The sequence below is a fragment of the Cricetulus griseus genome, chromosome 2 (genome assembly GCF_003668045.3).
Source record: "Cricetulus griseus strain 17A/GY chromosome 2, alternate assembly CriGri-PICRH-1.0, whole genome shotgun sequence".
Classification (NCBI taxonomy): domain Eukaryota; kingdom Metazoa; phylum Chordata; class Mammalia; order Rodentia; family Cricetidae; genus Cricetulus; species Cricetulus griseus.
Window position 1 is genome coordinate 150,017,410 of NC_048595.1, and position 15,673 is coordinate 150,033,082.

Here is a 15,673-nt window from a genome sequence, read left to right on the forward strand (position 1 = left end):
TCCTGTCTTGTAGAAAGTTTTTATTGTCATTATGAGGATCTGTTTGGATATTATAAAAATTTCGAAAATGTTAAGGCATGACTGTTACTGTCTCCACAGGCTGCTGTGTTCCACAACATGGCTTAGCTTTAGTGGAACATGGCTAGAAATAGAATGGCCCCTCGGGCTACCAAATTGAATAGGAATTTGATCACCCTTACCCAGGTTTCACATCCCCCTGCCTTCTGCCATCACCCTGACAGGGTCTCCAGACCTCTAGTTGCTATGAAAGTTCTTTATCCTTGCCTTTGTTCTCCACTCTCTGGTTGCTATGGTAGTTCTCTGTCCTTGCCTTTGTTCTCCACTCTCTGGTTGCTATGGAAGTTCTCTGTCCTTGACTTTGTTCTCCACTCTCTGGTTGCTATGGAAGTTCTCTGTCCTTGTCTTTATTCTCCACTCTCTGGTTGCTATGGTAGTTCTCTGTCCTTGCCTTTGTTCTCCACTCTCTGGTTGCTGTGGAAGTTCTCTGTCCTTGCCTTTGTTCTCCACTCTCTGGTTGCTATGGAAGTTCTCTGTCCTTGCCTTTATTCTCCACTCTCTGGTTGCTATGGTAGTTCTCTGTCCTTGCCTTTATTCTCCACTCTCTGGTTGCTATGGTAGTTCTCTGTCCTTGCCTTTATTCTCCACTCTTTGCCATTATCACATTATCCTTTCCCGTGGTTGCAGTCTCCATTTTGCTGCCATACACTTTGCCATTTGCTTTTTTTTTTTCCTCCAGTTAAATCTGTTCTTATTTATTTGATGTTTTTTCTGTTGTTCTCTTATATTGCTTAATTTTTTTTTACTCTGGTATGTTTTGCATACAGATTTGCCTTCCATGAGAATACCTCTAGTTTGAGAGAAATCAGCTGATTACATTGCAGAGTCTAGTAATTTTTAATTTGGTTGATATGAGAACCTTGTGGTTTTCCTGTATTTTATGTTCTGATATCAGTCTAACCATTGGGCTAAATGGTGTGCAGTTCTCTTGATATTCCCCCATGATTGTTTGTTGTTGTTTTTTGTTTTTGTTTTTTGCCAAGTTTTTAATTACTTTTTTCGTTTTACCCAAAAGAACAATACAGAAGTCTTAAGCCATTCCTTAGCAGGAGCTGAAAATTTATATTTGCCAGCCTGTTTTGTTTCTTATTGTTACATTGAAGATTAAAATTAGTTGTGAGACATTCAGATTTTGTAACTAGAGAAAAACTAGGATGCATTGAAAATGGTTATTCGAGTTTAATTAATGTGCAGTGAGTATATAAGGAGACTTTGGAGTTGGCCTGCTGCAGTTTGAATCTTGGCTCTGCCACTTACTGGTTCTGTGACTCTGAAGAAGCTGTAACTTTCTTTGCATGAGTATCTCTGTTCACAAAGTTGTGTTATAATACCCATAGTTAAGATATAAGTATAGTACCTCCTGGTGATTGTTAACTACTACTCTTAATACAGTATTTTTAAGATTAATATTTGAGCTATCCCTGTCTTTGTGGTTTCCCCTTTATCATGTACATCTAGTTGTGAAGTTTAAAGTTGGGGAATATCATAAAACCTGAAAAGATTCATTCTCTTCATACTCATAAAATTTGCTTCTGGTAAAAAGAACAAGTTGTACATAAGTGTACTGAAGTCTCTCATAACAGTGACACGGAAAAGCCTCAGAAAGGGAGGCTGCACAAAGTTCAGCCAATTCTTGGATAAAGTTAGCATTTGTAAATTTTTTTGTCATTTTTAAGTTCTAAATGAATTTTCTAATCAAGTGAATGTTGCTTATAAAAATGCAATATAGCCATATCTAAATGTGCTTAGGGTTTGAGATATAAATAAATAAGTGGTAGAGCACTTACTTAAGGCTAGTTGATTTTCAGTAAAACTTGAAAATCCCATCATTTCCTGGTAAACCAATTCATTGCTTTCACACAGTAGTATCTTTTTAACCTTAGAACCCCATAAAATGCTTGCCTCATATTTGCAAATATGTAACTAAAGTTGCACTGTACTCCTGAGTACAGAATGTGAGTGGGAAGGAAAAACAGTTTAGACAGTTCTTGTTAGTAAGCTATATGGTGAATAAATGTTCACTGGGGCATTTGGCCCTCTTAGAACACTATTAAGAACTGTTAATACTCCAGGCCATTACTTTTGAGTTGGAGTAACAGAAGATTTTAAATTTAAGATTTGTAAGTTTTTAAATGATGTTATTTTTTCCCAGGATATTCACAGGATCTACAAGGCTAGATGGAAATGCTATTGGTGAGTATGAATGTTTATTCTACTTCTAAGCTGCCCTTTTGGCTAAAAAGCTTTAAAGTTGAGATTAAAATATAAATGTATTTATTTTTTAGTTGATTTTGTTCGTTCTCTGTGCCGTGTCTATGGATGAATTGCTTTCCACTACACACCCAAGGATGTTTAGTCTACAAAAAATCGTAGAAATATCATACTATAACATGGGAAGAATACGACTGCAGTGGTCTCGGATTTGGGAAGTTATTGGAGATCATTTTAATAAGGTATTTGAATAATTATAGTATATTTTTCTTTGTTTAAATTTTCCTAATCATAACTTGATAGAATTTTTTGCCTTATAAGCAATTGTTTGTTAGGTCTTTGTTGTTGTTTTGTTTGGTTTTGGATTTTTGGGTTTTTTTGTTTGGGTTTTTGTTATTGTTTTTCTTTTTTCTTTTCTTTCTTTTTTTTTTTTTTTTGAGACAAGGTTTGTCTGTAGTTTTCGAGCTTATACTGGAACTCACTCTGTAGACCAGGCTGGCCTGGAACTCACAGAGATCCACCTGTCTCTGTCTCCTGAGTGCTGGGATTAAAGGTGTGCGCCACCACTGCCCTGCTTGTTACAGTTTTATAATTAAATTTAGAAAATCTTCCTTGGGGCTGGAGAGATGGCTCAATGGTTAAGAACACTGACTGCTCTTCCAGAGGTTCTGAGTTCAATTCCCAGCAACTACATGGTGGCTCACAACCATCTAAAATGAGATTCTGGTGCCTTCTTCTGGTATATAAGCATACATTCAGGCAGAACACTGTATACATAATAAATAAATAAATAAATCTTAAAAAAAGAAAATCTTCCAGGAATCATGCTACAAACTTTTATTATCAGCACTTTTGGGTAGGTTGAGGCAGAATGTCTGTGAATTAAGTCCAGCTTGGGCTACATGTATAGCAAGAGCCTGTCTCAAAAAGGAAAAAGAAGGGCTGGAGAAATGGCTCTTACAGAGGACCAAGTCCTGTTGCCAGTGTCAACATCTAGCAGCTCATGCCCACTTAGAGTTAAAACTCAAGTCTGGATTCCCCTCTTCTGCTCTACCTCCTTGGACATGTACACACATACACAAATACACACAGACAACACAAACTCACTTTCACATATAGGTTTTTGTTTTTTGATTTTGTTTTTGTTTTTTGGAAGCAAAGACTTTGAGTGGTTTTTTTTTTTTTTTTTTTTTTTTTTTTTTTTAGAAATGATTGCTGAAACTTTTGAAAATTTCATTAAAATGTCTGTTTGTGGTGATATGATCTAACAAATAAAGCTTGCCTGAAGATCAGAGTGCAAAGCAGCTACACTAGTTAACCATAGAGGCCAGGTGTGGTGGCACACACCTTTAATCCCAGCACTCAGGAGGCAGAGGCAGAGGCAGATGGATCTCTGTTAGATCAAGGCTATCCTGGCCTACGTGAAGTTGATATAGTCTAAAAGAGAAACAGAACTGACACAAAGGTGATCCCAGCACTTGGAGTGACATGCCTTTAATCCCAGCACTAAGAAGGTGGAGACAAGAAGGCATATGGCTAGGCAGAAAGAGGAATATAAAACGGGAGGAGACAGGAGTTCAGGCAATCTAAGCAGTCTGAGAACAGGATTCACCCCTTTGGTTTGAGCACTGGTAGAGGTGAGAACTCTCTAGTGGCTAGCTGCTTTACTTCTCTGATCTTTTAACTCCCCTACCCACCCCCCAATATCTGATTCTGAGTTTTTATTATTAAGAAAAATTAGAATTCATGCTACATCTGTTTTCCATTTTTCACATACTGGTACCTTTGTAAAAACCTAGGATTCATCATCTTATGCTGATTATTTTGTAGTTTTTCTAAGGCAAAAATGAAAATATCCGTTTTACCTCTAATGTTAGTATGTTGGTCTTGTTGCTGCCTTTACAGGTTGGTTGCAATCCTAATGAAGACGTAGCCATATTTGCAGTGGACTCCCTGAGGCATGTTGTCAATGAAGTTTTTAGAGAAAGGGGAACTTGCAAATTTCAGATTCCAAAAGGATTTCTTACGGCCATTTGAACATATAATGAAACGAAACAGGTAAAAAAAAAAAAAAAATCAGTTGAATAATATCAGTAATATCTTATTATGATCTATATCAGAGAAAAACAGAAAAAAGAAAAAGCAATGGGTTGAATTTCAGTGGATGTATATTTAATCAGTTACATTACTATATTTTAGGTCTCCAACAATTCGAGATATGGTTGTACGGTGTATAGCACAGATGGTTAATTCTCAGGCTGCAAACATTCGCTCAGGATGGAAGAACATCTTCTCAGTATTCCATCTTGCTGCATCAGACCAAGATGAAAGCATAGTAGAACTTGCATTTCAGACAACAGGACACATTGTCAGTAAGTATCCCTCAACTGTGAGAGTACATATAGAAAAGCTGACTGTGCTGAGTGAGTATCCCTCAACTGTGAGTGAAGATAGAAAAGCTGGCTGTGTTCAGTTGGTTTGTGATGCTGAGGGTTGAACCCAAGTCCTAGGGCTTGCTAGACCAAATATACTAGCAGTGGGCTATACTTCCAGCAGCTAGGGTCTTGGGTAAAATATTTTGTTTGATTCTTTGAGTGTTAATCCTGTATAAAAGATAAAATTAAATGTTTGCTGTGCAAGCATGATGATCTCAGTTTGGGTCACCAACCAAAATAATCTGGGCATGGCCAGGCACATCTGTGAATCCAGTTTGTGTTTATGTGGGGTGAGACTATCTTGCTTATCATTTAGTATTTGCATAAGTATTAAGCATTTTACTTAAATATTTCAAGTAATAAAATGTCCCTGTAAGCATTATTAAACACAGGTATCCAGAGGGTAGTTAATTCTGCCTATCTATCCAATACTGAACCCATCACTTTATTATGTGCTGTTGATAGTGTAAACAGTCAGACACATTTCACTTTCCTCACTGCTCAGGACAGGCTAGTTGTCAGGACAGACTCAGACCCAATTTTGTTAAATGTCGAAGCTCTTGGAAACCTGTAAGAAGAATGTGCTACTTTAGAGGTTAATATATTTTAGATACAATTAAAATAATTGAAAATGTGTAGTTATTTCTATTTATTTTTCTCTGTTTTAGCTCTTGTATTTGAAAAACACTTTCCAGCCACTATTGATTCTTTCCAGGATGCAGTGAAGTGTTTATCTGAATTCGCATGCAATGCAGCTTTCCCAGACACAAGTATGGAAGCAATTCGACTTATTCGCCATTGTGCAAAATATGTGTCTGATAGGCCTCAGGTACAGCATCATTTAATAAACAAAATCTTGCTGAGTAATGAGTACAATCTGAAATCTATATTTGTTTGGAAACTTAGGGTATAGGAAGCATTTATTTTGAAACCAAAAGTAATCTGAACTTGATTGTGAGTTAAGATGGCCAGTGACTGTATTAGCCATTACTGTATCTACCAGGTATTCCAAGTAAAGTATATTTATTCGTAACACAAAATGGGGCAGGTAGTATTACAGCTTTATATAAATAAGGTGACAGGTGCAAGAAGTTTAAGTTCTGTCCATAGTTGCAAAGCAAGTAAAGGTGAGTCTTTGAAGCCAGCCAGTTTCTAAGCATCCTGCCCTATCGCCTGTCTGCCTGTGCTTTGAAGCATTGAAGTCAGTTAGCCATGGATGAGAGTGTACTTAAGCACTGAAGTAAAAGGCTGACCTGACAATCTTGCTAATTTGACTTGCATAGCTGAACCTATCGTTTGTATACCTGGGGAAGGACATATGTGCACATGTGTACAGGCAGGTTTCTGTGGAGGCCAGAGCATCTGATGGCCCCAGAGCTGGAGTTAACAGGCTGTTGTGGACCACCTCACAGGATTGCTGGGAAGCAAACCCAGTTTCCTTGCAAGAATAGGATATGCTCTTAACTGATGAGCCATCTCTAGCCCTGTAAAGCCAACTTTAAAAAAAAAAAAATCTAGTTTAAGGTTCTTTATAGACAGTTCTGAATCTTCAGCTTTTTATAAGTTATTATATATTAAGTTTCTCACTTTTGATTGGTAATACATGGAGTGTTTTTCCTGAGAAATATTAAACCGACTGTGTGAGAGTATTTATCTTTGTCTTCCTGATTCTACTTTACCTCTTGAAGGCTTTCAAGGAATACACAAGTGACGACATGAATGTGGCCCCTGAAGACAGGGTGTGGGTGAGAGGATGGTTCCCGATTCTCTTTGAGTTATCATGTATCATCAATAGATGCAAATTAGATGTAAGAACCAGGTAACAATCCGTATTTGAAATTTAAGTTTTGAAGGATTTATTTTTATTGTAATTAACTTATTATGGATACACACAGTTTACAGTTAGAGACCACAAAATTGTTTTTTATCAAACATATTAAGAATTAGACATGGATGGATGGAGGGAGGGAGGGAGTGAGGAAGGGAGGGGGAGAGAGAGAGAGAGAGAGAGAGAAAGAAAAGAGTTAGATAGGCACATTTTAAACTATATTAATATGTTTACTAGATATATTAGTGCAAAATGAAATATATTACTTTCCTTAAATCTGTCTTTTACTATGTTTAATACTGTAAACATTTTTTTTCTTGTTTCTACTCAGAAACTGCAATTAATGACAAATTTTCTTCCTGGTAAATGGTAGAAGCATTTTTTAATTATTAGCTTTATTTTGTTTTTGTTTTTGTTTTTGAGCCAGTGTCCTGTAGCACAGGCTGGCCCTAAGCTTCTGATCCATCTGCCCCTCCCTCCCAAGTACTTATGCTTATAGAAGATATACTGGCTAAAAGAATTAATAAATGAATAGTTTTGAATTTTAACAAATTGCTAAGAGGTCCTCTGCCAAAGAGTCTGCCATGTGAAAGTATAAAGTCAAATGTTTCATAATGTTACGAATATTGCTAAGTTTTTTGAGAAACCTCTGTGGTCTGAGCCCTACTTTGGATTATAGCTTATTTCCTCAGCATTTGCTATACAAATGTAGCTATAAAAGTGAAAAGTTCCTCAGTTTTTGAATTTTAGTTTTAGTGCTTAAAAGCTTGTCATTATAATCTCTGGGTGGTTTATTTGTTCACACATTGCTTGCCTGAGTTATTAACACTGCCTAGAATACAGCAAGAACCAAGAGACATACAGACTGCTTCCCTCGTGGAGACTAGGCCTTGGTGGATTGGTTAGTAGATCCTTTGTATGGGGACAGTATGTGAGCAGAGTTCATAGTGGTACCTGAAAGTCCCCATAACCCTTTGAAAAGGGTTTTTTCAGACATCATTTTTCTTTGTTCTTAGACTGCTGTAAGCCCTTGCTCCCTTACCCATAGTTCTGCAAATTTAATATTTACTCAAGTGATGACTTCCATCTATACTTCTGTCTTAGTCAGTGTCCTATTGCTCTGAAGTGACACCATGACCACAGCAACTCTGGTAAAAGAAAACATTTAAACTGGTGCTGGCTTACAGTTCAGAAGTTTGATCCATTGTGGTCATGGTAGGAAGCATGGCATCATGCAGGTAGACTTGGTGCTGGAGAGAGGTAGCGGAGAGTTCTACATTCTGATTGGCAGACAACAGGAAGAAGGAGACACTGGGGGCTTGCTTCAGCATTTGAAACCCCAAAGCCCACTCCTAGTGACACACTTCTTCCACACTTCCTAATCCCTACCAGGTAGCTCCACTCTCTAATGACTAAGCATTCAAATCTATGTTCAAACCGATAAAAATTCTGTTATAGTTTTTAACAGCTAGAGTGGTATGAGTGGGGAACAGAAAAACAAGCAAACTTCAAGTCAGCACCTTTGGAGTTTTTATTTTCTGAATAATATATCCTAAAGGAACCCATTATTTTACAACTTAAATTGCTTTATATTCAGTATGCATCAACAACCAGTATGAACTTTCCTTGTTTAGTAGCTTCGTAAACTTTTAAAGCTTTCTTAGAACGTTTTGCTTCTTTGCATTCCAACTTTCCTAAGTGTGCTCTGTTATTTAGGGGCTTAACAGTCATGTTTGAGATAATGAAGACCTATGGCCACACTTACGAGAAGCACTGGTGGCAGGACTTATTTAGAATTGTTTTTAGAATCTTTGACAATATGAAATTGCCAGAGCAGCAGACAGAGGTAAGAGAATACATTTTCTTTAGCATAAAGTTGTCACTCAGTATATTTTAGTGTTTGCAGTTAAACACATTAGACATAGAAGAATTCCTAGAATATGTTTCTTCAGTACATGAGAAATAATATTTTCTTTCATTAGCAAGGACACTATTTGGGTATAGGACTGAATTAATGATTTAATATGTATTTTCATTGCTTTTGTTAAGCTGTCAGCTTTTCTTCCATATTTTGTTATAGTCATAACTAAGAAACAGCAGCAACTTTCATTAGTATTAGATGCTGAATTCTTATTCAATAAAGAATATAAAGTAAAATTGGTTTTATTTATTTTGATTTATTTTACTATAAACCACTTAGAGTATGTATTTCAGACTCTGTGGCTAGAGAGCCTCATTTTCCCTCTCTATCTATAGCAATAGTGAATGGAGACTTTGTAATTATCTTTAATGTCATTTAGGAGAGAAGATTTGAGACAGGGTCTGGTTTAGTGGTTGATGGACAGCATGACCTTCATTTTATGATCCCCCTTTCCCCCCAGAAAGCCGAATGGATGACAACAACTTGCAATCATGCTCTTTATGCAATATGTGATGTATTCACCCAGTATTTAGAAGTTCTTAGTGATGTACTTTTGGATGATATTTTTGCCCAGCTATACTGGTGTGTGCAACAAGGTAGGTCTGTAACAGCTATGTTAACACCAAATGTTACATGGCACACTGGGAACATGTAAATGAATTCCTCTTTTCTTTTCTAGACAATGAGCAGTTAGCGCGATCTGGTACGAACTGCTTAGAAAATGTGGTTATTCTGAATGGTGAAAAGTTTACTCTAGAAATCTGGGATAAAACGTGTAACTGCACCCTGGATATCTTCAAAACCACAATTCCACATGCGTAAGATTTTATACAGGTCTACTTTATATTTGTATATTGACAAGGTTTAAAAGTGAGCAATGAATAAACTGTAAAAATTAAATGAAGTAAGTTATTTGTAAATCAAAATCTTCAGTGTGGTTTTCCAATGTTTGGGTCATAATGTGATAACTCTGGTTTTATAAGGTTTTATTTCGATATATCACATCAGAGAAAGGGAGCCTTCCTTAACATGAAAATAGATTTATTTCAGTGACAATAGATTTATTAATCTAGAGAAAATCTGTTTGTATACTACACTATATGCTAAATTGTTGGCATTCTGTATCTGGACTACTCGTAGGCTAGACTGGAATGCATGCCCAGCACAGCCCTGGGGCTCCCTGAATTGTATAGCTTTACTTGTTGTCTGAAGTGTGTAAGTCTACAGACAGACTCTTCCTAGAAACATTTAAGTATATCAGTGCTGATAGAAAGCCATATGAAAATTGCCAGCTTCTCATATTTTAATTTTATATTCTGTTTTGTAACATGAATTAAATCTGGTTTATGTGCTTACAATAGTCTTATAAATAGTAAAATTATAAATAGGAAGTAAAACACAAATAACCTTAGATGTCATCTAATAAGCATTTCTTAATGGAAAGGATCTATTTCCAACTTCTCTTTTTTTGAAATGAATCTGTTTGTTGGCATCTTTCTGCCTAAATTCCAGAACTTATAAGCTTTTCAGAAAGGAGAATTTGATCTTCTTCTACAAGCTTCTAATTCAGAGGCAGCAAGTTAATTTCTGTTTGGGACCTTGTTCACCTAATTTTCCTATCTTTAAAAAAAATGGAATCTAAACAGTTTTATGAATTCTGATTTTTTTATGAGGTTTTTTGAAAAGTGTCAAACTTTTTAAATGAGCTTGCTTTGGGGGTGATAGTTAAGACATTAATATTTAGAAGAAGTAAGTTTTAAATCCATGGCACTTCAGAAAGTGTATTTTACTATAAAACTATTATCCTTATAACCATATTAAGTGCTGCTGAACTATTTTCTGGAAGTACATCTTTTTAAAATTTTTACTGAATGGATCTCAGATTGCTTTCATCAGTAGTAAAACTGTAATTTTTTTTTTTTTTACTTTTTTATATGCCCATTTAAAATATGTTGCATGTGTCATGACTCTTTGCTGTGGCCCCAGTGACTGGTTTTTGTTTTGGTATCTTAAAGGCTCCTGACATGGCGACCTACTTCAGGAGAGACTGCTCCCCCATCTCCATCACCTGTGAGTGAAAAGCAATTGGTAAGTAAAGCCTATTTGAAGTTGTCTATGGCAACTGTGGGCCAAGCTCTGTGTGTCAGTGTCCTAATGTGTTCCTGTTGCTGTTACAAAATACCTGATCCTAGGTAGTCTAGAAATAACGAGGGTGTCTTCTCAGTGTGGATGGAAGCTGCAGAGTGAGCATTAGTATCTAAGGGAGGCTGTCCTCTGCTTCCACACTGGCACCTTACTGTCACATCCTTGCATGGCAGAAGGCAGAGGGCGGGAAGAGCCTCTTAATGCTCTCTATTCCCTTTATAATAAGGTACCATCCGTCCATAGGGCACTGCCCTCATATCAAGTGACCTCTTATTACTGTTCATGGAGGGTTAAGTTTAAGCATGAATTTTCTTAGTTTCACGAATACACTAAAGGCTGACACATAAGAATGTTTGGATACAAACATTCTAGCAGTGGAATCAACTCTTTTTAAAATATGGTGTTTCGGCCGGGCATTGGTGGCGCATGCCTTTAATCCCAGCACTCGGGAGGCAGAGACAGGCAGGTCTCTCTGAGTTCAAGACCAGCCTGATCTACAAGAGCTAGTTCCAGGACAGCCTCCAAAGCCACAGAGAAACCCTGTCTCAAAAAACCAAAAAAGAAAAAAAAAAAAATGGTGTTTCTTGTGTGAAATTCTCATATTAAAAATCCTGATGATAAATTGTACATGTAACAGTTCTATACTCTGTAAGTACCATGAAGAAGGTACTTAAAATTGCTGTTTTAATACAGCACACAGAGTAAAATGATTTCAAGGATAATTAATACAGATACCAGATTATATAGAGATTTTTTACACTGATTTAAAGATATCATTAAATCTTCTTTTCTTTTAACTTTTTACTTTATATAATCTCACTATGTAGAAAATAGTTAAGGGATTCCAGTATGCCCTTCAGCTCTTACTGGTTTCCTATACACAGTTGTAAGGAAACACTTGACTAGCGTTAACCGCATTACTATTACTTTTATGGCTTATGTATATAGGACATGGGAACTGTGTCTTTGCCAAGCTTCGATGTAAGCTCCCCTTGCACTGTGTGACTGCTGTACTGCTTCTGCTCTGTCACCCCCTCCTCCTCCATGGTCTTCTCACTTTCTGGCACACTCTCCCTGCATGGTTTTCAGAACTCTTTGAAAGAAATTTGCAAATATGATGCCTTTAACACTATAAGATTCACATTTTATTTCCATGCAGATACCAAAAGGATAACTCAAATCACCAAAAGCAAAAAATTCTTGTTGGAACTATTTTTATGTAGGCTTCATTCTGATTCTGCCTTTTCCATTTTACCATAAACAACAAGGAAAAAAAAAAAAAAAACCTAGGTCACACTGTTCATGTTGGTTCTTTAGCCCTTGAAAACTTTAAAAAGATTTGTTTATGTGTGTTATGCATTTGCCTGCATGAATTTTTGTGCTTCACAAGTATGCGGGAGCCAGAAGAGTTGCCAGGTCCCCTAGAACTTGAGTTATACATGGTTGATTGTGAGCCACTATGAGGCTATTGGGAATCAAACCCAGGTACTCTGCAAGAACAGTCAATAGCCCCTAGCCCTTGAATTTTAAACCTAGCCCTTGAATTTTAAACCTAGGAGACCATAGCAGCAAGATAGTACCTACTGACCTGTTTGCTTTTCACAGCTTTTAAATTTCTCAACTAATTGTTAATAGTTAAAAATAGATTGTATATTAAAGTAGTAGTCTGTTTCTGGAGAATTGTTGTATCTGCCACAGAAACTCATTAATTGCTCCATAATTGATCTACTGGTTTGATCCATTAGACACCCCATTGCTTGTAGGACATCCTGTGCATACCAGGGATGAGCTTAATCTCCTCTGGGGGTAATCCTATACTACATAGGGTAGCATATACAATATGGGGTTTGTTTTCTGTCCCAAGGAAATCCTAGATCTGTGCTATGTAATTCTGTCCTGTTCTGCATGTCACTTTCTCTTCTGTATAAAGTGAGACTTGTGGAGAAGATTAAGTCACGTGCATCTCACCATACACCTCAGGCTTGGGTACCAAAGATGAGTCCTATCATGTCTGGGCACTACACTCCTGGTGTGCCTTCTGATCTTGCAGCTGCTCTTGCTGCCACTGCTGCTGCTGCCATTTCTGCTCCCCGTCAGCTCTGTTCTCATCTGTCTTCTCTACTTAAACCTACTTCCCAATGTTGTGGGAATTTCTCACTGTCATTCCTAGCTGAAGTATTTCTTGCTTAAGATATATAATTTTAAAAGTAACCTGTTACTATAAAAATAGTTGTAATAAAAGTATTTATATGTATAAGAAAGAATTCAGGCCTTAAAATATACTAGTTTTTATCCTACCTCCCTACTTCAACCCTACCTAATTGGTAGGCATCCTTTCATTTGTTTCCAATACATTTACAAATAGTTACTATTATATATAATTAAAATATTCTTAAATGTAAATACTATTTAGCATATCCAGGCAGTATTTTCACAATTGTGAAGAATTTCTCTTTACCTAACATTCAAAATTTCTAAATACAAATAATTTTTCAACCCTCACTGTTTGTAACACAGTTTGAGTATTGCTGTAAGTATTCGTATGTGTTAATTTTTATTTTAAAAATTTTTTTAAGTCATCATGATCAAATAAATACTTTGCTAGACTAAAACAGTTTTGGGTTTTTTTTTTTTTAACTTAAAGCTGCTTATTGAAACCCATAAAAATAATAATATATATAGCTGGAAGTTCTTTTCCCACCAGGTCCATCTGCTTCAGCCCCAAATGAACACACAGAGACGTTATATTAATTATAAACTGTTGGCTGGTGGCTAGGACTTCTTATTGGCTAGCTCTGTCTTAATTGCAAATCTATAACTACTAATCTACGTATTTCTATTTGGCCTTATCTTACCAGAGAATGCCTGGAGCGTTTCTGTCCTCCCAGTCTCCACATGGTAACTCCAGCATTTCTCTGCCTACCTTTCCCAGAATTCTCATCACCTAGCCCCGCCTATCTTCCTGCCTATATCGACCAAACAGTGTTTTATTCATCAACCAATAAGAGAAACATATATACAGAAGGCTATCCTCCATCATCTCATCTCCTCTTTTCTGTCTAAATAAAACAAAAAAGATTTTAACTTTAACATAGTAAGAATCATCTATCTTATCTTTGTGAGTCTACAGTTTCATGTGTAACTTATCTGTTATCATAACTAAGGAAAACAGTAACTATAACTATTTGTTTTCTACTCCATCAAAGACCTCAGGAAGATAATATATAAACTCTAGAATTGATAGAGACATCTTGCTGCCTAGACAGTCACCCAAAGTTCCTCTGTAACATTGGAGCATCCATCTTCAGTCCATAGGCCAAAGTGTCTGGCAGACTTCTCAGTGAAGCAGGAAATTTTAACTGTCCACCTGTATTACAGTTTATCAGTCATTTTCTCTGTCCTGCAGAATGTCTGGCAGACTCTTCTATGAAGCAAGAACCCTGCAGGACGGTCCCATCTTGTTTTGCATGTTCAGTAGTCTCTTTCCTGTGGGTCCTGCATGTCCACTTTATACAGCATATAGTCAAACAGTCCAGGCAAGAGAGGTTTCTTGCCCAAATGGATGTTTCTGCCATGTTGAAGGCAGACTCTATAATGATTTTCTTCGATGCCCATCTTCCTCTCTGATATAATTGGTATTGCCAGGAGCATCTGTGTCTCACTGTCATGATAAATCTTAAATGCCATGTTCTGTAGGTCTTTGAAAGGTTTGATGAATATCTGTCCATCTCAAATATATCTCTGTATATCTAGAAAACCTAACCTAAACATAACTATAAGTTTTGACAATCATAGGTGACTACAATCTGTATTTAATTATACATTACATTTTTTAATGAGCTATATAACCATAATACCTAAACAAGAGGAAAAATATACATATAATAAAATTGACCTTAAATTTGTATCAATAAACCAAAACCCATTCCAATGCAAAGTATTCATTTCAATATCATAATCCCCTTTTTTTCCTTTACAAAGAGATTGGCTGTGATCAGTAACAATTTATAATCAACCCAAATTAAACAAAAAAAATTATAAACAGTATTTGGGAATTTGGGTGTCATTCTCCCAAACTGCTTCCTGCTGTTTGGGGGCACTGTCAATACCATGGGGATCCTGAGAAAACCTAGAAACCTGGCCAAATCCTGGCTATAGTAGTCTGAAAGGTTGCATGATCCCAGGTATTTTTGGATGTTGGATCACCTGGATCACTATTTCAGGGGGTCTTGCTTGATCAGATCGTATTAGTCTGAAGGAATCCACAGCTTTTCATTTTCTGTAGAAACAAAAATAAAATGTCTCTTCCAAAGTAATGTGTCCTTAGACTTAAATGTTGAAAGTCAAAGCATTCTTAAAATATGTAAGTTGTATTAATTCAGCAGCATTTATCATCAAATGTCTGTTAACAGCTGTTGCTCTTTCCTCAGCAATCAGACAATTCAACGACAACACAATAGCATACACTATCCAGACTCTCTTTGTACTTCCCATCTTTACCTGGCTTTTTTATTACTCTATTTCTTTTACTTTTTTTTTTTTTCTTTTTGAGACAGGGTTTCTCTGTGTAGCTTTGGCCACCCTTGAACTCACACTGTACACCAGGCTGGCCTAGAAGTCACAGAGATCTGCTTGCCTCTGCTTTCTTAGTACTGGGATTAAAGGTATATGCCACCACCGCCTAGCTGCTCTATTTCTTTTTTAACCACTTTATCCTTTTTTCTTTTCTCTCCCAAGCCTATGTGTATTTTTTAAACACATTGTAAACCCTTTAGAGGTTTTTCTTCATCTGAATCTGTCTTTACTGTATATCTCTATCTTTTTCTGGGTTCAAGTCTTTTATCTGCTAAACGGCATTGCTAAAAGTGCCATGCAGTTTTTGCTGCTTACGCTGAGTCAGGAAGCCTCCCTTAAAGGAGCTGTGAGCCTCTGCTTGTCTCTAGCCAACAGACTCCAGCCAAGAAAATGTAGCTACCAAGAAGCCATGCTTGACTTTGTTCTTTGGTTTCTAAAATCCCTTTTTAAGCTTTTGTCAGGTTTCACATAGAAATTCCC

At 36.7% G+C, this 15,673-nt stretch overlaps 1 protein-coding gene across 1 annotated transcript in view; it reads left to right on the forward strand.

Annotated features, from left to right (window-relative positions):
- The window catches only part of Arfgef1 (ADP ribosylation factor guanine nucleotide exchange factor 1), a 99,991-nt gene that overhangs the window by 74,435 nt on the left and 9,883 nt on the right, over positions 1 to 15,673 (forward strand). Inside the window, 12 exon segments of the mRNA XM_027398848.2 lie at positions 2,231 to 2,271; positions 2,364 to 2,376; positions 2,378 to 2,531; positions 4,195 to 4,248; positions 4,250 to 4,347; positions 4,489 to 4,661; positions 5,393 to 5,553; positions 6,413 to 6,543; positions 8,269 to 8,398; positions 8,934 to 9,069; positions 9,153 to 9,291; positions 10,489 to 10,561. Coding sequence (XP_027254649.1) covers positions 2,231 to 2,271; positions 2,364 to 2,376; positions 2,378 to 2,531; positions 4,195 to 4,248; positions 4,250 to 4,347; positions 4,489 to 4,661; positions 5,393 to 5,553; positions 6,413 to 6,543; positions 8,269 to 8,398; positions 8,934 to 9,069; positions 9,153 to 9,291; positions 10,489 to 10,561 — 1,303 coding nt within the window.